The sequence below is a fragment of the Mauremys reevesii genome, linkage group 1 (assembly GCF_016161935.1).
Source record: "Mauremys reevesii isolate NIE-2019 linkage group 1, ASM1616193v1, whole genome shotgun sequence".
NCBI classification, from domain to species: domain Eukaryota; kingdom Metazoa; phylum Chordata; order Testudines; family Geoemydidae; genus Mauremys; species Mauremys reevesii.
Window position 1 is genome coordinate 44,866,414 of NC_052623.1, and position 22,976 is coordinate 44,889,389.

Consider the following 22,976-nt stretch of genomic DNA (forward strand, 5'->3'; position numbering starts at 1 on the left):
GGGTGGAGACAGAAAAGGAGAACAAACAACAAAAGACACTAATGCAATGTGTCCTCTGCTTTGCCTGCCGTCACCCCAAGCACTGCACTGCTCTCCTAAGTGCATGGTGATCACCATTATAGCTAAACTCTGGTGAGATGCTCCACCATATGGCATGTACATACCTGGGGGTTAACAGGCTAAAAATATGCTGCTATAATCCTGGCTCCTCTCTAACCTAGGCAGAAGCCATTTGGCCAGCTGTCTGTGACAGGAGCTGGAAAGGGGTATTCTGTGGTGAAGCTAGAATGGTAGTGGGCATGGGCCATGTGTTTTTTGCTTGTATAACTCCTAACCAGGAAATAGCTCCCGGGTCAGTGGTGAGCAATCTGCAGCCCATGGGCTGTACACAGCCTATCAGGGTAATCCACTGGCAGGCCATGAGACAGTTTGTTTACAGCCCACGAAAGCTTATGCTGAAATAAATTTGTTAGTCTCTGAGGTGCCACAAGTACTCCTGTTCTTTTTGCGGATACAGACTAACACGGCTGCTACTCTGAAATTTGTTTACATTGACTGTCTGCAGGCACGGCTGCCTGCAGTTCCCAGTGGCTGCGGTTCGCCATTCCTGGCCAATGGAGCTTTTTTGTTTAACGTGTGGGTGTGTGCACAACAGAGGAATTTCCACCAGACAGAATTTGGCTGTAGGGTTTGTTTTGTTTTTAAGTTTAACTGAAGTATTTGAAATCAGGGAAAGTGAAAATTCTCAGCGTGTAAAAATCAAGGTTCACCAAGTGCTATAGGTCATCAGCAAAACACTCACATAAACTTTTACTCCATTGCACAAGGTTACAGTGTTTGTTTTTTATTCAGAAGACCTCATTAAGATTCTAGCTTTTTCCTTATACTAGCTGAGACTTTTCTTCATGTTAATTCCAACCAGATAGCTCCTAGTTTCATACCATTTAGTCATTTTTAGTCTACAATTTAAAAAAAACAAAATGGTTCCATGACTATTTACAGTACAAGAAACAATTCATTTGAGAAATGAACAGAAGATAAAGGTTATTTTCATATATAGACTTGACATTAGATGAAGGTTTCTATTCAATGATTTTATAACATTGGCAGTATGCAATGTAAAATGTTAATGGAATTATTTACAGCAGGTCTGCTAAATGTTTAAAGTTGATATACTTTATTAAAATGGTATTGGAGGTTACATCTGCTTTTCTAGTAAAACAAAACACACTATTCAATCATACACTATCACACTCTAAATAACATGGAATTTCAGACCTTACAAAAATACCTTAGTTATGAATTCACAAGTAAGTAAAAACATCTTGTAATACTAGAATATCTTGCCTGGAAAAAGTTTATTCTTATTGCTGTTAAACGTATAGTTTTCAGGACTCAAATATGCATAAAGGGCTAGCTTCACAAAGGGACTCAGGTGCTTTACTGCCTCTTTAGGTGCTTATGACCAATCACAAAAGCACCATTCAGCTACTGCTTAACCCTGAAGGTGCCTAGATTTCCACCTGACTCCACCCCACAGCTAATGAGCTGCTTGGAGCCCTACCTTACACATAGCAGAATTCTCAAACTAGGTGTTTCCCTGCCCATCTCTCCAGAGACCAATTTGGTAAGCAGGCCCAGAGCACGTCTAACCTGCACAAGAGTCAGTCAGGAATTCTGGGGCCTGGCTGGCAAGTGGGCACCCCTCCAAATACCCAATAGACCAGTGGTTAGGGCACTCACTTGGAAGGTCAGAGACCTGTTTTTAAATCAGTGTGGAACAGTGATTTGGAGCAGGGACTGAAACCCAGCTCCCCCATGTCCAGTAAGAATGCCCTAGCCACCAGGCTATTGGGTATTCGGGGATGAGTCGCCATCTACAAGGTATTCGCTTCTCCCAACAGGATTACTATTATTGTTAACACTTCAGTTTCATTGAATACTTTTCATCTTCAAAGTACAATAAATGGCCACCTTCCGTAGCGCTTTCAGTGTAGACACTAATGCAATAGGAGGGGATCTCCCATCACTGTAGTTAATTCACCTCCTTGACAGAGATAGTATTCTTCCATTGACCTAGCACTATCTACACCAGGATTAAGTCAACTTAACTATGTGGATTTTTCATACCCCTGAGCGACACAGCTGGGTCAACATAAGTTTTTAGTGTAGACTAGGCCTCAGTCTCTCTTCTTGAAACAGGTCCCCTTTGTATAAATAATCAGTAGGCCCATGAGAGATTGATTCTACAGCCCACTGGTGAGGATGTTACCCTGATCAGGTCTCCCACCTTTCAGGGGAGATCAGACAGAGCAGGGATTTAAAAGAAAAACAAAAAAACAGGTCTCCTATGTCCCAGGTGAGTGCCTTAACCCTGCTGGGCAATTGGCTATAACGGGTTCTGTCTTGCTCTCATGATGAAAAAGGTCTGACCTGGCTTAGGCACCTAACTCCAGGAAAGGATTCAGGGCCAAGAATCCCAAATGGAGTTAGGGTCCAAATCCTCAAAGGTGCTTAGGCACCTAAGCCCTGCCCTTCTCCTCTGCATTTCACATCTGGATAGCTTAGGCAGCTCCCTACTCAGCATTCAGGCTTCTGAGAACCCTCTTCTTGGTCACCTAATTCTCCCTATGCACTGTGAATTGCACTGGCAGCAGGGTCCCTAGGTGTTGGCTAACTCCTAAGTCCCTTCTGTGACTCTAGCCCAGAGGTACTAGTGAGTTTCCGCTTGTCATAGTTGCCTTGTTAAGGATATTCTTATGGAGACAGTTTCCTATTTAATCCTTATATACTTTTCACATTTTTATGCTGCTTTGCCTCTTTTGAACTAGGTGTTTAATTCCCACCTGACATTACATATTAAACCTTCACCCCACTTTATTGTTTAATGTAGCTGATTGCATTTGCAGCTTTGTAAGAGGAATATTCACTCCACACTGAGTGACTCCTCACATTTGCATCACCTTAGCTGCTTGGAAATCCCGAAACTGTGTTGTGACAGCTATCAGATATTAGTTCATTCATTTCATTTTGTTTAGTTTCCTCTTTAGTCTCATGGTTGGGGTGTCTTGGAGATGCTGCTCTTCGAGACTTTTTGAGGAAAACTTTTATCAGCAGATAGCAGAATTCAGCCACGTTTAACAAAATGCAAATACCAGACACAGCGATCATGAAAATAGTAAACACTGTCTTTTCAGTGGGTCGAGAAACAAAACAGTCCACTGTGTTGGGGCAAGGCCACGCGTTGCACTTCACTAGGCGCGGCATTCGGAAGCCATCGTACATGAAGTAAAACGCATACATAAAGAGGGCTTCAAAGATCATTCTGAAGAATATGCTGCTTGTGTAGGTCCACCACAAGGGACCCTGAATATGAAATCTTTGTGATTTTATTTCTTCAATGTCTTTATATTCACAGGTTTGCCCTCCCTTTCTGAACTGCTTTTTCTTCTCGTGCCTTCTGTACGCAACGTGCATGGCCACCAGAAGTGCAGGAGTTGAGACAAAGATGAGCTGAAGGGCCCACAGTCTAATGTGAGAGATGGGGAAGAAGTGGTCATAGCAAACATTTTTGCATCCTGGTTGCAGAGTGTTGCAGACAAAATCATTTTGTTCGTCTCCCCAGACTTCCTCCGCAGCCACCACAAGGATCATAACACGGAAAATGAACATGACGGTGAGCCAGATCTTTCCGATACTGGTGGAGTGTTTATTTACACCTCCTAAAATGGCCTGCAATGTTCCCCAGTCCATTGTCTCGTTTGAGTCCTTTGACCTAACAAAACAAAATGAATACACCAAATGATTGTAAATCATGCATTAGGAAATCAATGCCATAAAACTTGTGATATAAGACGTACAATGGCAGAATATTTATGGGCTACAGTAACTGTTTCACAGCTTGTTGGCATATCATTGTCTTACACTGTCACTACAAGTAGCCATAAGGGTCAGAAGGGATTGTCTGCATGCTGTTTGACCACCTCCATTCCAGCGTAGTGTAGACATGTAAATAAAACAAGTTATGCTTAGAATAATAAATGAAGCTCTGTCACTGATTTTCTACTTCATTGGGAAGCTGACGTGCAAGGCCCAGAATTCTGCTTCACCCAGCGGGGGAGGGGGTGGGAGGGGGGAGGAAGGGGGGGAGGGGAGACACTGATGTCAGAAGAAGGGGCAACAATACCTTCTGTCACTCCTCCAAAGCACTTCATGCTGCTAAGAGATCATCTTTTAGCTCTGTACTAAAATAGCTGATTTGTGTAATCCATGAATTCTAATTTTCTGATTCAAACAGAAATAACTGATAATGGTAGGTATGTTATCACGCACCAAACCTCAAATCACTGCCTGCAATACACTACAACAGAACAAGTTAACTTTATGGATACAATCCTATTTGTGCCCCCCAGTTCTTCATCCTTCTGAAGAGGATAAACGGAGCACTATGAATTATTTAAGCTTAGTATCAATGTGGACACAAGAACAAATGGATATAAACTGGACACTAGGAAGTTTAGACTTGACATTAGATGAAGGTTTCTAACCATTAGAGGAGTGAAGTTCTGGAACAGCCTTCCAAGGGGAGTAGTGGGGGCAAAAGACATAGCTGGCTTCAAGACTAAGCTTGATAACTTTATGGAGGGGATGGTATGATGAGATAGCCTAATTTGGGCAATTAATTGATCTTTGATTATTAGCAGGTAAATATGCCCAATGGTCTGTGATGGGATGTTAGATGGGGTGGGATCTGAGTTACTACAAAGAATTCTTTCCTGGGTGCTGGCTGGTGAGTCTTGCCCATATGCTCAGGGTCAGGAAGGAATTTTCCTCCAGGGCAGATTGGCAGAGGCCCTGGAGGTTTTTCGCCTTCCTCTGCAGCATGGGGCACGGGTCACTTGCTGGAGGATTCTCTGCACCTTGAGGTCTTTAAACCACGATTTGAGGACTTCAATAACTCAGACATAGGTTAGGGGTTTGTTACAGGAGTGGGTGGGTGATATTCTGTGGCCTGCATTGTGGTCAGACTAGATAACCATAATGGTCCCTTCTGACCTTAAGTCTATGAATCTATGAAAGTTATAGCGTGAAGTCTTTTGGAGGAGACCTCAAAAGACATGATTCCCAGTCTACTGCACATAGACATAAAAGGTCTTTTTAAAAAAATATATGTTTTTATATATGAAAGTTACATTAAAGAACAAAAGTGTTTTAAGTACATCAGAAGCAGGAAGTCTGCTAAACAACCAGTGGGGCCACTGGACGATTGAGATGCTAAAGGAGCACTCAAAGATGATAAGGCCATTGTGGAGAAACTAAATGAATTCTTTACATCAGTCTTCACAGCTGAGGATGTGAGAGAGATTCCCAAACCTGAGCCATTTTTTTAGATGACAAATCTGAGGAACTGTCCCATGTTAGGTGTCATTAGAGGAGGTTTAGGAACAAATTTATAAACTAAACAGTAAGAAGTCACCAGGACCAGATGGTATTCACCCAAGAGTTCTGAAGGAACTCAAATGTGAAATTGCAGAACTACTAACTGTAGTCTGTAACCTATCATTTAAATCAGCTTCTGTGATGCCAATTTTTAAAAAGGGCTCCAGAAGTGATCCCAGCAATTACAGGCCAGTAAGCCTGACTTCAGTATTGGGTGAACTGGTTGCAACTATAGTAAAGAACAAAATTGTCAGACACATAGATGAACATATTTTGTTGGGGAAGAATCAACATGATTTTTGCAAAGGGAAATTATGCCTCACCAATCTACTAGAATTCTTTGAGAGGGTCAACAAGCATGTGGACAAGGGGGATCCAGTGGATATAGTGTAGTTAGATTTTCAGAAAGCCTTTGACAAGGTCCCTCACCAAAGGCTCTTAAGCAAAGTAAGCTGTCATGGGATAAGAGGCAAGGTCGACTCATGGATTGGTAACTGGTTAAAAGATAGGAAACAAAGGAAAGGAATAAATGGTCAGTTTTCAGAAGGAGAGAGGTAAACAGTGGTGTCCCCCAGGGCTCTGCACTGGGACCAGTCCTATTCAACATATTCATAAATGATCTGGAAAAAGGGGTAAACAGTGAGGTGGCAAAATTTGCAAATGATACAAAACTAGTCCATGTAGTTAAGTCCCAGGCAGACTGCAAAGAGTTACAAAAGGATCTCTCAAAATCTTGGTGACTGTGCAACAAAATCATAGAATACCAGGGTTAGAAGGGACCTCAGGAGGTCATCTAGTCCAATCCCCTGCTCAAAGCAGGACCAATCCCCAGACAGATTTTTGCCCCAGATTCCTAAATGGCCCCCTCAAGGATTGAGCTCACAATCCTGGGTTTAGCAGGCCAATGCTCAAACCACTGAGCTATCCTTCCCCCCAGATAAATTAGCAGATAAAATTCAATGTTGTTAAATACAAAGTAATGCACATTGGAAAACAATCTTAACTATACATATAAAATGATGGGGTCTAAATTATCTGTTACCACTCAAGAAAAAGATCTTGGAATCATTGTGGATAGTTCTCTGAAAACATCCTCTCAATGTGCAATGGCAGTCAAAAAAGCTAACAGAATGTTGGGCATCATTAAGAAAGGGATAGACAATAAGACAGAAAATATCATATTGCCTCTATATAAATCCATGGTACGCCCACATCTTGAATACTGCATGCCGATGTGGTCACCCCATGTCAAAAAAGAAATACTGGAGTCGGAAAAGGTTCAGAAAAGTGCAACAAAAATAATTAGGGGGCTGGAACAGCTTCAGTATGAGAAGAGATTAGTAAGACTGGGACTTTTCAGTTTGGAAAAGAGATGACTAAGGGGGGGATATTATAGAGGTCTATAAAATCATGACTGGTGTTGAGAAAGTAAATAAGGAAGTGATATTTACTCCTTCTCATAACCCCTAGTTCTTGTGTTACCAAATGAAATTAGTAGGCAGCAGGTTTAAACCAAAGGGGGAGGGGGGGAAAAGAAAGTATTTCTTCACACAACGCACAGTCAACCTGTGGAACTCTTTTCCAGAGGATGTTGTGAAGGCCAAGACTATAATATAACATGGTTCAAAAAAGAACTAGATAAATTGATGGAGGATTAGGGTGACCAGACAGCAAATGTGAAAAATTGGGACAGAGGTTGGGGTGTAATAGGAGCCCATATAAGAAAAAGAACAAAAAAATCAGGACTATCCCTATAAAATTGGGACATCTGGTCACCCTATGGAGGATAGGTCCATCAATGGCTATTAGCCAGGATGGGAAGGGATGGTGTCCCTAGCCTCTGTTTGCCAGAAGCTGGGAATGGGCAACAGGGGATGGATCACTTGATGATTACCTGTTCCATTCATTTCCTCTGGGGCACCTGGTATTGGCCACGGTCAGAAGACAGGATACTGGGCTAGATGGACTTTTAGGCTGATCCAGTATAGCTGTTTTTATGTTCTAGGGGTTTAACCTGGTGTCCTGCAAGGTTTCCAAACTTTCCCCTCCCCTCTCTGCTGTGCAAAGTGTTGTCCACTTGGCTGCCAACCTCCCTTCATTTAAGTGCAGCACATAAAGCTCTGGACAAATTCGATCTCACAGGATCCTCCAAAGCACCATATAAATGTATGATATTATGCTAGAAACGTCAATCAACCAGAGACCTCAGGGGACACCCAAAGTAACTAGGGTTTCAGATAATCAGGGGAGCTGGCTTAGAAGAATTTGAAGTTTGTGACCCTGAGCAGGGATTTCAAAGCCTGTTGGCCAGTATCCTCAGAGGCTAGCCAGTTCTGCAGCTGTGAGCAAAAGTGTTTTTGCCATTCTGTGCTATTGAGCTTTTTAGCCATAAGCATCTTCGTGTCCTGCTGAGTCAGCCAGCCACCAGGAAAGCCAACCAGCTCCATTACCTAATATCACGAAGCTGATAAGTGTCATATCACAAACACTAACATCAGGAACTTTTCAAACAATGAGTTTCCAATAGGTGAGGTTGAGATAAAGGAGATAGTGTTGTATGGATTATGCCCTTTTGTCACTGTACAGAAGCATTGCAATAGATTATGCGAACTGAGGGGGGGAAAAAATGAATAACCAGAATGGAGTTGTCCTTACATAGAATATTGTCTACTATTCCTCTCCTTCACTGATTTACAGAAATTTCGTTTGAAGTCTGGTTAGCAATTAATTTAATTCACTTATTTTTACAGGATAAAAAGACACACATTAGAAACTGAAGAACACTGTTTTGTCAGTAAGAACCCTAGAAACATTTTGATCTGTAAATGCTGGGGGAGCAGGACTAGTACCAAACCCAGCTTGAAATGAATTTTCCATTGAGCTGGAGAGAAAGTTTTGAATTTGGTGAACATTCAATTTTCTCCAGAAATTTTTCTCCATAACCTTGAAGAAAAGGGGTGAGGACTGCCTGTACTAGGCTATTGGTTTTTATAGAGATTATTTTCATTATCTTAATACTTCCTAGAATAGGAAGACCCCAGAAAAAACAAGCAGACAAACAAAGGAACCAGAACAAAACATTCCACAAAGCTAGCTTACTGGTCTTACCCCCCACTCCCCTTATCAGTGTCAGGCATCATCCTTTGAAGTTTTCACTCCAATGTTTTCTCTTGGCTCTGAAATTTCTATACCAAGAGAATTTTCTGATGTTGGTTTTACTTTAAAAAATATATATATATGGTGTTGAGAGTTTCTAGACTGTCAGCTCTCCAAGTCAGTCTTTTTTTGTTTAGTATCATTTACAGCACCAAACATACTGTGGAATGGGTCAGTAGAAATGTAAATCATAGGACTGGCTTGAAAGTGGCAATTCTTATTAGTGAAACATTTCAAAGTTTCTGAAGTTTTTTCATTTTGATACAAGTGACACTTTGATCTGGTTTACACAGCACTGGGCTAGAACACAGGAGACCCAAATTCAAGTCTCTGCTCAATTTTGCTTGAACCTGGGCCTCCCATTTCCCAGGCCAGTGCCCTAACTGCTGGGCTGCAATATTTGTCTCTGATGAAGTTGTTGTTGCATTTGACCTGGTTTCACAAAACACTGTGGTTTTGATGAAACAGTGTTTTCCATCAGAAAATCGATTTCATTGAACAATTTCTGACCAGTTCAAGTGCATTCAAATAGCAAAGAACTTCTAGCTATGTACATCACACCTAACAACACCTTATTAGAATCACTGGTTCAGAGATCCATGGGCACTAGGACAAAACCTTAGTGCCAACATCCAACAAAGATCGTTAACCCTGATTTAGATATTAAAAGGTCCTTGTTTACCAGGAAACCAACACAGAAGAAATACTATCAAAAGAATGATAGTCACTCCAATTGCAAGTAGGAGAAAATGCTAGATTTCAAACGGAAAGTGGGTGGCAATATGCTAACGTAACAGCTATACCATCTGCACCAAGATTTACAGGTCACAGCCACCCTGGACGGCCAGAAAGCACTTGACAAAACCAAAAAGGACTACAGCTTCATTTCTTGAGGATGTTCAGGATGCTACAGACAATTTCATGCACTGACGGAAGTAACCATCCAGTCACTGGCAAGGAAAGGACAACAGGAGCAGCAAACACAGGTTCACCATAGCAAATAAACCTGCAACTGAACAGGCCATAGCAGAAGGAATGTCTGTGAACAAGGAGCAAACATGTGATTAGTGAGCCAATGAGATTCAGAGATTCTAGTCCAATAATCTAGATCTCCCCTTTAGCAATTTCTTCTAGTTTGGATTTCACTAGTTGGCTGTGCTCATGTCAGGTTGATATTATATGTGTGCTTTTAAAAAATAAATAAAAAGGAAGATCAAACAAGAGCTACTGGCTTGGTGGATACTGACCATCATGTAAAATGGCTAAAACCTTTTGTAACTTTGACCCAGGGTCACATGGCATGGAAATAAGGTTCAGTCTCTTACCAGCAATCTTCTGTGTCACACCTTTATTTCCAGGCAGCACCAAAATCCTTTCTGCTCTATTGGTTAAAGGTAACTGCACTGTGAGTTGGAAACTAGTGTATAGAGAATGAGTAGAGTCAAAAATTTTAGGTAACTCAGGGAAACAAGGACACTGAATTTTGAAGATAAGATTTTTTTCTCTGTTATTATTGCAATTAAATGTAATTGCCCCTTATGGGTGGATACAGTAAATCTAGTACAGTGCATCCAAAGAAGTGAGCTGTAGCCCACGAAAGCTTATGCTGAAATAAATTTGTTAGTCTCCAAGGTGCCACAAGTACTCCTGTTCTTTTTTTAGTAAATCTAGAATATTTGGTGGGATTACTTCAAAGATGCAAGTTTTTAGAATCACTTCTTGTCCATTATCTGCAGGCTAGAGATCAAGTTCTTTCTGGACTGAACTAACCTCATCTTGAGATGTGAAGAGTTTCTCCTTCAAGATGCTGACTGCAATTCCCAGGACCTTGCACCTTGCAAAATGGAGCCCTTGGAACAAGCCACATTCTTTTATCCCTCTAAGTTATTTTAGAGGGGCAAAGTAGATTTTTCATGAGCAAGTCCATATAAAAGAAAAAGTCTCTCTGGGTTCATACCTCATGACAGCACAGAAAAGATCCTGAATTCCCAGAAGATTCTTTAGGCGATAATTAGATTTCTGAATATTTAGCTTTACTTCACCTGTTATTTATCATACTGCATGATTTTTAACCAAGACTGAATGTCAGGATTTACCCTGGGGATCATGTGTTGCAACTTCTCTTCTGATAGTGAATTTACAACTGAGTAATCTTTTCTTTTTACAATATCAGAGGAGGGAGGGATAGCTCAGTGGTTTGAGCATTGGCCTGCTAAACCCAGGATCATGAGTTCAACCCTTGTGGAGGCCAGTTGGGGATTGGTCCTGCTTTGAGCAGGGGATTGGACTAGATGCTCTTCTGAGGTCCCTTCCAACCCTGACAGTCTAGCTATAAGGCACTCAACTTTGTATCGTGAATCTTCCCTTGATAAGGGCCAGATCCAACCCCCTTTAAAGTCTATGGAAAGACTCACATCAATTACAATAGGCTTTGGATCAGCTCTAACTGAGTTTTAGATATTGGAATGTTGTAATTGCTTTTGTTAAACAGATTAGAGATGCTGCTATACAGCTAAATAATATCATTTAAAAAAAACAGAACTGCCACATAGAAGTTTGTCTCTGTACACACAAACACAGGTTCATTTCTCCTCTCTAGATTCCACCAGGTTCTTTGCATTCCCAGTTTTGTTTGTTTCCTTGCATCTCTTTTCCTGTCTATTCTTTCCATCTCCTCCTCCTGTCTCTACCAGTTGTTTCCCACCTCTCATATCTCCTCCATTCCCCTTCATATGCCCTGTTTCTTGGAGCAGGTCTACATTTAAAACACTGCAGCGGTGCAGCTGCGCTACTGTAGCACTTCAGTGAAGATGCTACTATGCCGACAGAAGAGCTTCTCCTGTCAGTGTAGTTAACCCATCTCCACAAGAGGCAGTAGCTTTGTACACTGGTGGTGGGGTGGGATTCAGGTCATTATAACAGTGTTGCTCAGGGGTGTGGATTTTTCACACCAAAGTGACAGTTATACGGATGTAAGATTATAGTGTAGACCTGACCTTACTTTGCTCACTGCCGTCTCTCCACCCAGCCCTGCTTTTCTTTCTTGCCACCACACCATCTCTCTCTCCCCCTTCCACTTCAGCTTCCCAGGTCTCATTATTCCTTTTGTCTCCTCTCCTGCCCCACCAAGTCTCACTCCCCGCCACACACATGCCTAAATCTCTTTTGTCTCTTCACCACTTAAAAACCCATCTCTCCCACCTCCTCTTCTCCTGAAAGCTAGTCCTGCCATCATCCTCCATTTGCCCCTCTCCTATTCTGCCTTTCAAGACTCCACTCCTGCTTTCATGCTGGCTGAAAGCCTTGTGGCACCTGGAACACTCCCCAGTGATAGAGCCCTTTCTGTTTGACCCTGCAACCTTTGAAGTCAGTGTCAATACTGCCATTGACATCAGTGGGTGAAGGATCAACCCCTTAGTGCCATCAGTCCAAATAGATCACACCAGCTATCCCCATTCTTGTCAAGCCCTGAATCAAACATCAGTCACAACATCATATGGGGCAGATGCAGGCAGCGCCAGCCCGGCGCCCAGGGGGCAGGGGCAGCAGGGGCGGGGGGCGGGGGCGGCATTTTTGAGCCGCGCCGCCTCGCCGAGTCCCCGGCGCACCGAAGCCGGCCTCGGACGCAGGCGCTGAGGCGGGCGGGTCCGGCGGCGGTCCGGCCGCCTTTGCTCTCCCGGCAGGCATGCACGCGCAGGTCCGCTGGTCTGGGCCGGTGGTGGGTGACCCTGCATGGCATGGGCAGGAGCAGCTCAACAGCGAGAAGGGGAAGGGGACCCGGGACCCGGGGGGGGGAGGGCAGGCGCGCTCGCCGCTGCTGGGGGGGCCCTACTTTTCTAGACGCCCCTGGGCAGATGACAAGAAAATATTATAGTAGTCCCAACTGAAAGAGAGTGTTCTGGGAGAGCTCAATTGCTTTAATTTACTCGGAGTGACTCAGTATCATTGTTCATCTTTATTCCAGATATTTGCTTCTCAGACCCTTTTACTGACAAAGCGAGTAAAATATCAACCGTCTCTCTGACAGAATGAAAAACTAAGGCAAGGAAAACTAAGATTCAGTTTAATTGATGGCAGCCTTTATTTTCATATAGCCAGCACAGCTCTGTAACTGTCATGCCACTGTACATGCACTAGGACACCGATCCAGCAAAACACTTAAACATGAGCATAACTGAAAGCATACAAATAGCCCCATTGACTTAAATGCTTTGCTGGACTGAGGCCTGGCAGTATACCCCTCATCTCCTGCAAAAGGCAACAGCAGGAGCAGCAGCAAGAGCATCTGGGGGAACCTGAGGCAGAAAAGGAAAGCAGAGATATACAGGGAGATTAGAGTCAAAGGAAGGAGCTGGGGAGACCACAGTGCAGGGAGGGAGCCACAGAACTCAACGACATTGAGTAACTGAGCTTTCAGTCTCCACTGTAGAGAAACTCATCCCTTAATTAAAAGAGCATTTCTAGATCAAAAAATGGTTTGAAATGGGCATCAAGACGTTGCACAGCTCAGCACCAGTCACAGCTGCACTACTCCATTGTTTATTCTGCTGTTCCAGCTGAGCTGCCACGGGGACCAGGATATCAACATTATCACTAGCAGCAGAGGGGTACTGCATACCTACACAAGACAGCATCAGGACACTAGAATTGAGAGCTGCAATTGCAAAGCAAGAGAGCACTATGTGCTTGCCCTGATAACCCCTATGATGCTAGCTCTGAGTGCTGGAATCATCAAGATCTAGTGATTAGATTATAGTCAACTTATTCATAAATGATCTGGAGAAAGGGGTAAAAAGTGAGGTGGCAAAGTTTGCAGATGATACTAAACTGCTCAAGATAGTTAAGACCAAAGCAGACTGTGAAGAACTTCAAAAAGATCTCACAAAACTAAGTGATTGGGCAACAAAATGGCAAATGAAACGTAATGTGAATAAATGTAAAGTAATGCACACTGGAAAAAATAACCCCAACTATACATAAAATATGATGGAGGCTAATTTAGCTACAACAAATCAGGAAAAAGATCTTGGAGTCATCGTGGATAGTTCTCTGAAGATGTCAACGGAATGTGCAGAGACAGTCAAAAAAGCAAACAGGATGTTAGGAATCATTAAAAAGGGGATAGAGAATAAAAAGGAGAATATATTATTGCCCTTATATAAAAATCGACGGTATGCCCACATCTTGAATACTGCGTACAGATGTGGTCTCATCTCAAAAAAAGATATACTGGCACTAGAAAAGGTTCAGAGAAGGGCAACTAAAATGATTAGGGGTTTGGAATGGGTCCCATATGAGGAGAGATTAAAGAGGCTAGGATGCTTCAGCTTGGAAAAGAGGAGAGTAAAGGGGGGATATGATAGAGGTATATAAAATCATGAGTGATGTGGAGAAAGTAGATATGGGAATAAGTAAATAACTTTTTCCTTAATACAAGAACTAGGGGGTCACCAAATGAAATTAATAGGCAGCAGGTTTAAAATAAAAGGAAGTTCTTCTTCACACAGCGCACAGTCAACTTGTGGAACTCCTTACCTGAGGAGGTTGTGAAGGCTAGGACTATAACAGCATTTAAAAGAGAACTGGATAAATTCATGGAAGTTAAGTCCATAAATGGCTATTAGCCAGGATGGGTAGGGAATGGTGTTCCTAGACTCTGTTTGTCAGAGGGTGGAGATGGATGGCAGGAGAGAGATCACTTGATCATTACCCGTTAGGTTCAATTCCTCTGGGGCACCTGGCACTGGCCACCGTTGGTAGAAAGGATACTGAGCTAGATGGACCTTTGGTCTGACCCAGTACAGCCATTCTTATGTCACTTCCCCCTTAGCAGATGCCTTTCTGAGGGTTTGTCTACACTGGCGCTTTACAGCACTGCAATTTTCTTGTTCAGGCAGCAGCACTTTAATATTGCTAGTAAAGACGTGCCCATACTCTCATCAGAGTATGTCTTCACTAGCAACATTAAAGCGCTGCTGCGGCAGCGCTTTAATGTGGCTGTGTAGTCGCGGCACCAGCGCTGGGTGCCAGCGCTGTAAAAAACCCACCCCCATGAGGGGAGTAGCTACCAGCACTGGTGCACTGGCTACACTGGCACTTTACAGCACTGAAGCTTGCAGCGCTATGGGGGATGTTTTTTCACACCCCTGAGCAAGAAAATTTCAGCACTGTAGAGTGGCAGTGTGGACAAGGCCTCAATTAAAAGCTGGGTACAGCAGGCGGTCTTTAATCAGAAGTTAACAATAAAGCTTCAACATACCAGGTTGTTAGAGATTGCAGTGTATGTAGGCATGCTGGGTTTGTATTAATAAAATGGTGAACAAGATAAAACAAAAAGGTTAGCTTTACATGAACAGAATAATGTGTGGAACTCACTGCCACAGGATATTACCCAGGCAAATTGATTACTAGTAAAATTAAAAAAGCAGCATATGTAATATTATGTTTGTATTACAGTAGCACCTGAGGAACCAGTCAATAATAGTGTCCCATTGCCCTAGGTGCTGTACAAATTCAGAATAAGATCATGCCCTTCTCCCCACACCTACAAATAGTATCCTGATTTACTTGTTTCCCTAGGCTTGCATATGGACATGGATGTCTATGGTGCCTCCACTGGCTAGTCAGGCTCAGATTTCCTCCAATGCTGGGTGTGCCTTGAACTGCCCCTTTGTTACCTTCATCAGCATGATTTAGATATTAAATATGACTAAGGATAGCATCTGCAGTTAAACCAGCCATCACACACTTAAGTGCATTATCAGATCTTCAACAGAAGCATTTGGCATTGGCCAGTGTTGGGAGACAATTCTTGGTCTTGGTGTGGCAATTCTCATGCTAATTTTTTACATCAGCAAAGCTTTAGAATTGTTAAACTGATTAGGATCCCAAATCATTAACAGAATGAGCCTGATCTTAGTTGCAACCCCCATTTCAAACCAGTAGTTCTATGGTACACTGAAGGCTGGTGTGCACTTCCAAGTTTTACCACGGTAACTCAGGTAGGGGTGCGATTTTTGCTAAAATAATTACTGGTAAAAGCCCTAATTTAGACACAGCTATAACAGAATTCAGTGTCTTTCCTTCAGCAGTTGATGACACTGTTCTCACCCAGAAAGAGAATGATGCTCCTTACATTGCTTTAGTTTTGTTGTGGAAGAAAACTTAACTCTGAACTCGGGTTCTGACAGCTAAAAAGCCTTTCCTTTCACAATGCAAAGAAAGCTGCAGCAATTTGTAATTCTGCTGCTGTGTACTGAAGAATAAAAGAGTGCCCAACAGGAACACCCAAAGCAAAAAGATGATCAACTTTTATTAAAGAATTACAGAGTGGTTGATAAAGATCAAAACAACAGTCCCACCCTCTTAGAAGCCAGGGCAGTTCTCTCTAGCAGCTCTTAAGTGCTCTTCTACAAGTACAAGTATCAGAGGGGTAGCCGTGTTAGTCTGGTTCTGTAGAAGCAGCAAAGAATCCTGTGGCACCTTATAGACTAACAGACGTTTTACAGCATGAGCTTTCGTGGGTGAATACCCACTTCTTCGGATGCAAGCAGTGGTAGGCAAAGTCTACTGTCTGCCCTGAGTACCTTCCACAGCCAGTGTGTGATATGTGCAGGCTTGAGCACTAGCTGAAACAATATATTTTCCTTATTCTTCTTCAATCTCAAGCACTTCTAGCCTTAGGAAAACAGGTGCTTGGAGTGTACTAATTCAGTGGTTCTCAACCAGGGGAATGTGTACCCCTGGGGCTACTAGAGGTCTTCCAGGGGGTACATCAACTGATCTAGATATTTGCCTAGTTTTACTACTGGATACATAGAAAGCACTAGCAAAGTCAGTACAAACTAAATTGTCATACAATGACTTGTTTATACTGCTTTATATACACTATACACTGAAATGTAAATACAATATTTTAGAATTATATGGTAAAAATGAGAAATTGTGTGCTGTGACACTGTTGCATTTTTATGTCTGATATTGTAGCAAGTAACTTTTAAGTGAGGTGTAATTTGGGGGTACACAAGACAAATCAGACTCCTGAAGGGGGTACAGTAACCTGAAAAGGTTGAGAGCCACTGTACTAATTAACCCAGAAGCAAAAGACTCAGAGATAATTACATCTTTACTTGCTGGATTAAAATGTAACGCTGCAAAGCATGTAGCAAGCAAATATACATTTGTCAATTATTTACTGAATAAGGGTTCAGTACTGCAAGATGAAGTGTCTTCAGCTCCCATAATGACTCAGTACCACAAAGGATGGATTTGGCAAGGCTCTGTTGATATGTCTAAAAATATATAGATTTAAAGTGAACTTTAAATAGTTTTTAGAAATACCTGCCACTGTTTCACTCTCCCCATACCTGTGAATTAAGCTACTATTGCTTGGTGAGAGATGCCATTCATAATACTTTTCCATATGAGATCCAGTCTCATTATGCAAAGTAGGACACAAGGCAGAAGAATTCTTGCCTGAATTCAGCCACTGTTAACCATGTTTTTTTCTTGCAAAACTCATCTTGCAAGAGTTCTGAGTTCCCCAAGACAAATTCACTTTGACTATAAGTGGATGCAGTGACTCTGAACTCAACAGAATTCTATCTTACATGAGAGAGTAGCAATCTGTGGTCACTATCAACAAGAGGTGGATTGGAACCAGCACTCTCAAAATGAAAGACTCCCTAGCCCAGGGGTTGGCAACCTCTGGCATGCGGCTCGCCAGGGTAAGCACCCTGGCAGGCCGGGCCAGCTTGTTCACCTGCCACGTCCTCAGGTTCGGCCGATTGCGGCTCCCAATCAGCTCCAGGCCAATGGGAGCAGTGGGAAACCGCAGCCAGCACATCCCTTGGCCCGCACTGCTTCCCACAGCCCCTATTGGCCTGGAGCAGCGAACTGCAGCCAATGGGAGCAGCGATTGGCTGAACCTGCGAATGCAACAGGTAAACAAACTGGCCCGGCCCACCAGGGGGCTTACCCTGATGAGCCATGTGCCAAAGGTTGCCAACCCCTGCGTCTAGACCATTACCCAATCCCTTCAACCATCCTTCTTCACTCAGATTTCTGTGCTACATGAGAAAAATGGATACACTCTGCTCTATTGAAGGAAATAGGACAGAACTAGATTTCACAGTCCAAAGACCCAGATATTGTGACCTGATTGCCCAGAGATCTTGATTGGGACAAAGCAGCTCTATCCAAAGTGCCCTGGGGAAGCTTTCAGCCACCATCTACCTCAACTGCCTATGGTCTAGGGCCAGGTACTGCAGCCCTTACTCAGTCAAGACTCCTGCTGATGTCAGCAAAGCCAGCCACAGTGATTAGGAAACATTTATCCTGATTCACACCTTTCATTTCCTATTTCCTCAGTAAATTATAGGAGTGGTCGACTCTGAGCTGGGGTAACGGTGCGGATAAGACCTGTCCATTGATGCAAGCCTGTTTACCTTCATGAGAATCTCTTTAAAAAACAAAGCCAAACACATAAGGCATGCCACAAATTACCTTTAATAGCTGTTGCCTTTATATTGCTTGTTGCTTTAATTCTCTGAAGTCATGGTCTTGTGAACTTAGAGACATTGTCCAGTGTTAAGTGGATAGCTAATACTAGTGTTTAAAATAAGTGTCATGAAAAGTTAAATTAAGGTAGATTTTTGGATTTAAACTTTCCCTTAAATATCTTCATCCCAAAGCCAGCAACATTGGATTGATGCAGGAGAACCAGAAACAACCAGAATGGAAGCAAAAGTGAAATTTACTAATCTATTTATATTTTGCAGGCTGATTGAAGGAATGAAAAAGTAAGATATTTTAAATGTTTTCATATTTAATGTTTGCAGTGTTGTTGTCTCTCATATCCTGGGAATGACATAGCTACAAGGTGGGGAGGTAATCTCCACATTGGTGGAACTTCTGTTTGTGAAAGTGACAAGCTTTCATGCTCCACAGAAAGTCAGGTCTGGGCCTCCTGCCCACTTATTAGTGAAACGGTAAAGAATGTGTATGTTGTATACACACACTCTTTGCACTTCTGGAGAATCTTTAGTACAAGAATATCAAGGTGATTTACAAGCAACCATGAATTTAGCCTCACAATGCACCTGTGAAGTAGATTTAAGTATTATTCTACTCATTTTATAGATGAGATTGAGTGTCTTTCCAAAGTTTACCTCAGACTTCCTGTGCAGAAGCAGGAAAAGAATGCAGGTGCCCTAGTTCCCATTCCCAAGTCCTAACCATAAGCTTATCCTTTCTCTCAGGAATTAATTTAACATTTAATCTACAGACAATGTGTCCCTTCAAACACAGCACTGGAGTATTTCATTTTCCCTGAGTTAAGGTTAGCAGTGAGGGAAAGAAAGTTAAGAGCAACAGGAGCATACAAAAATAGATACTACAGCAGGGCACCCTTTCAAGCAGTCAATTTACCAAACCTGTCATGCAAGTAAATTAAAAACCAGTATTTTTACAAAACTCAGCCAGACACTTCACCCTGTTTACCCTGCCCTTTGGATGCTGAGCGCATTACAAATCTTGTCCAATTTAAGGAAAACCCTGTGTGCATTCATGGGCAAGTAAGACAGTCTTGTTGACAGAGGCTGAAGCCTTTTAAACTAGTTAAAAGCTGCTCAATATCATGTAAGTAACAAATAGAATGAATTTATAAAAAAAAATTCTCCAACTCTTGGTGAATGGGGTGCACGCGTAAACCCTCCCGGAATACAATAGAGACCATCACTAGAAGAAGAATGCTTGAGATTCCTGAGAGTCCAACAACCCCTTATCTCTAAGGTTATCCAGAAAAGAAGATGGAAATACCCGGGCCACGTGTAAAAGATGAACCCAGAACGACAGTCATGGGGCAGCTGAAGGAACACACAGAATGGCCTGACAGACAGAACCCTTTCACTGAACAGGACTTAAAGAGGGGAAACTTATGGGACCTAACACAGAGTGCACCCCGGGAGAGGCAGGGATGAGGAGCCTTGCCCCGAGGATTCAGATTCAGGATCCACGTAGCTACGAATCAAAGAACAGGTTCTAGGAGCCACCGAATGGGCCAGTTTTATAACACAGCGCCTTTCCACGGGTCACAGGGTTAGCTCCGGCCTCAGTGACCCGATCCTGCCTGCCCGCCCTCCCCCCCCCCCGCCCCAGTGTCTTTCCTAATTTCCCCGGGGGGGGCAGGATCAGGCCCTCACGCCTGGCCCCAGAGGGGTAGCTCGCTCCCCCGCGGTCCCTGGGAGAGGCCAGTGAGGGTGCGAGGGAATCAGAGCTTGCCCCTGCACACACAGCCCCAGCGCCCCCCGCCTCGCCCCTGCCCCTCAGAGCTACGAGAGACGGGCCCCCAGCGCAGGGCTGGCCCCGGAGCCCGGCTCCCCGGCGCTGGAAGCGGGCGCCGGGGCAGCGCCGCAGGGGGCTTCCCCCGCCCGGCCGCCCTGCAGGGAGAGCGGCGCCGAGCTCACCTGTCTCAGCCGCGCGCGCAGATGAGAGCCCCTGTTGCGCGCTGGGCGCCGGGCACCATGGGCGGGCGGGAGGTCCGGGGCAGGAGTAGGCGGCGCGAGCCCCGCTGCGCGCGGTTCTTGCTCTGCCTGCGGGTGTCGGTGCCTGAGTCCCGCGGAGCTTTCAGGGTCCCGCTCCCCGGCCGGCAGCTGCTTTTAACCCGCCCCATGCCCGCCTCCTCCCCTGAGCGTCTCAGCCCGGGGCCGGGGGCGGGCGGAGAGGACAGCCCCGATCCCCAGCGCGAGCCCGGCTGAGGCGCTGCCCCCGCCCCCATCTCCTCCGTCTGGCCTGGCTCCAGCCGTTCCCGCCGCACCGCCCCCAGCCCAGGCACCCGCGGGAAAGCTACGGCCAGTGGGCCCCGGCATGGGAGCCGGGCATCTCCCCCATCCCCCAGGGGGCTGCGTGTCAGGAGAGGGAGGGCCACATCTGCCCCCCTACTGCCTCCTCCCCACACTCGTCACAACCAGGTCAAATCCGCAGGCCCTGCTGGCCACCCCAGCGGATTTGCAGTGAAGACACAGCCCTACTCAACAAGCAGTCCTGGGCCCCTGGCCCATTGGTTTCAGTGTAATGGGGGCTGTCCAACGGGGCGAGGGGCAGGATGGGGGGCTAAAGTCAGGGGAACTTTCCCTCCCTGTCTAGGAGTCGGGTTATTTTTCAAGTTAATTCTATCACTCCCCATTTGGCAGGTTTGAAATCACCACTCCCCACAGAGGGAAAAACCTTGGAAATGCTGCAGCCCTTTCTGGGAGTTGCCACTCCAAATTCAAACTTCCTGCATCGGGAAAAGAGTGGATTAGCCATTTGCTCCTTTCACCATAGGTTAAGCAATGACTGCTGCACCTCACTGGGCTCCCTTCCTGCCAGGACACTGTCTAGCATTGCAGTCTGGATTAAGTCAACCTTCTGCCAAACTATTCAAGGACAAGAAGGCTGAACTGGGGATGCTCAAAACTCAAAGTAGGGAAGGCAGGAAGTGCAGGTAGATGGCCCAGTCCTCAAGTCCTTACTAGAGTCAATGGGAGTTTTAACTGAGTGCTAAACTCTCCTCTCAGGATGGAACACCAATCAAAATTTCTCTTCTACTCTCTTCATTGGGGTTGCCTTAGTATAACAGGAAAATCTGGCATGGGCTAAGGAATTCTGGTTTTGACTATCAAATCTCCCAAAGTGGATTTGCTACTGAAATTACTTTTTCTTTTATCTTAAATTACTAGGATTGAATTCCTCCAAATCTAAATATTGAAATTGGCAATTTTCTCAGCAAAAGGGATCCAGTCTTTTTCCCAATGAAGCCAATAGGGATTTTGCCACTTGCAAATGGGAGAAGGCTCAGTCCTTGGTTTGTGAGGTTTTAGTTTGCTTTGGATGGGAAATGTATTGGGACTTTGAGGTTTACTGTGAAAGAAACTGAGATGTTATAGAAATAAATTGAGAAATTAACTTTTTCATCCAGTGCAGAAACATCAGAGCAAGGCTATGGCTAACCCAGTTTTTAATTCCCATCAAATTGCTGATGAAACACTTTAGTTTTTCATATCTATCGGAAACAAAATTCCCTGTCTTTGTACCTTGCACTTTTAGTTCTCTGTCAGACACATACGCTTCATGCAATGGTTTCAAACTCTTTCCGCTTCCAAACAACATGCACAATTGGATCTGTGCTGCGACTAGCACAGTTCCCCCCGGCTTTAGATGAAGGATGTGTTCGTACTTGCCAGGAATACCAGCATAAGGGCCCAGATGATAACACCATCTAGCTAAATTCCTCTGCCCTTCATTTACAAGAATAACAAATAATCCCAGATAAATGTTCTACAGCAGCTAATAGATGATAGCCAATATCAATCCACCAAGGAAAAAGAGGTGGGAATGCCTAGAATGAGCAATTTAGTCATATACTAGGATAATTCTAAATTGTTATCAGTTGACGACAATAGAGATTTTACCATTCACTCTAGTGGGGTCAGGATCATGCCCACAGTTTTGTGACAGCAAACTGAACTAGACAAGAAGTAAATACCTGGGGCCTGATCCTTCTCCTAAACTCATGGAGTGCCTGCAGGATCAGTCCCATACAATTCAAGCATGTGTCACAAAAGGATGTATTTTCCTTATAGCCATGAACTTCTGATGCTGTAGCAACACGTCCTTGCTTTGGAAGACAGGAACCCATTTCCTAATGTAAAAAAGGTTAAAATGAAATCTGGAGCTTTCTTTACTTGCAGTATGGGTCATTGTGCAAATCACACCCTAGTCTCATGATCAGATCATGGCAATTTACACTAGTTCACTAATTCCACTCTGTCATCACTAGAAAGGGAAGGGTAACAACCCTCCTGTAGACAATACTATAAAATCCCTCCTGGCCAGAGACACCAAAATCCTTTTATCTATAAAGGGTTAAGAAGTTCAGGTAACCTGGCTGACACCTGACCCAAAGGACCAATAAGGGGACAAGATACTTTCAAATCTTGGGGGGGTGGGGGAGCAATTACAAAATTAAGTCTACCTAAGTTACATTGACATACCATCATGATAGTAATTGAATCAGTTTTACATGTCCACATTATGTTCCTTGTGTTGATGGTGCACATCCTCACCAGGTGCACTTGCACTGATTTAACTGCCCATGTGGGGCATTGTGGGATGGTTTCTAAAAGGCATCAACAGTTGATGTAAGTAGGGTGACCAGATAGCAAGTGTGAAAAATTGGGACAGGGGCTGATGGGTAATAGGCGCCTATATAAGACAAAGCCCCAAATACTGGGACTGTCCCTATGAAGTCAGGACATCAGGTCATCCTAGATGTAAGCAATGCAGTGTCTACACTGACACTGCATCGACCTAACTACATCAACTTAAGCGCTATGCCTCTC

General features: G+C 43.9%; 1 protein-coding gene across 3 annotated transcripts in view; it reads right to left on the reverse strand.

Annotated features, from left to right (window-relative positions):
- Positions 1 to 828: 828 nt before the first annotated feature.
- LOC120407674 (gap junction beta-6 protein) overlaps positions 829 to 22,976 on the reverse strand; it is a 70,662-nt gene continuing 48,514 nt past the window's right edge. The window contains exons 1-2 of one of the 3 annotated variants that reach the window (XM_039543531.1): positions 20,061 to 20,284; positions 829 to 3,775 (exon numbers count right to left, since the gene is read on the reverse strand). In XM_039543531.1, coding sequence (XP_039399465.1) covers positions 2,965 to 3,753 — 789 coding nt within the window. In that variant the 5' untranslated portion in view covers positions 3,754 to 3,775; positions 20,061 to 20,284 and the 3' untranslated portion in view covers positions 829 to 2,964. Of the gene's footprint in view, positions 3,776 to 10,365; positions 10,387 to 20,060; positions 20,285 to 22,976 lie in introns of those variants that run through there. The other 2 variants (XM_039543526.1, XM_039543515.1) reach the window with 2 other exon arrangements.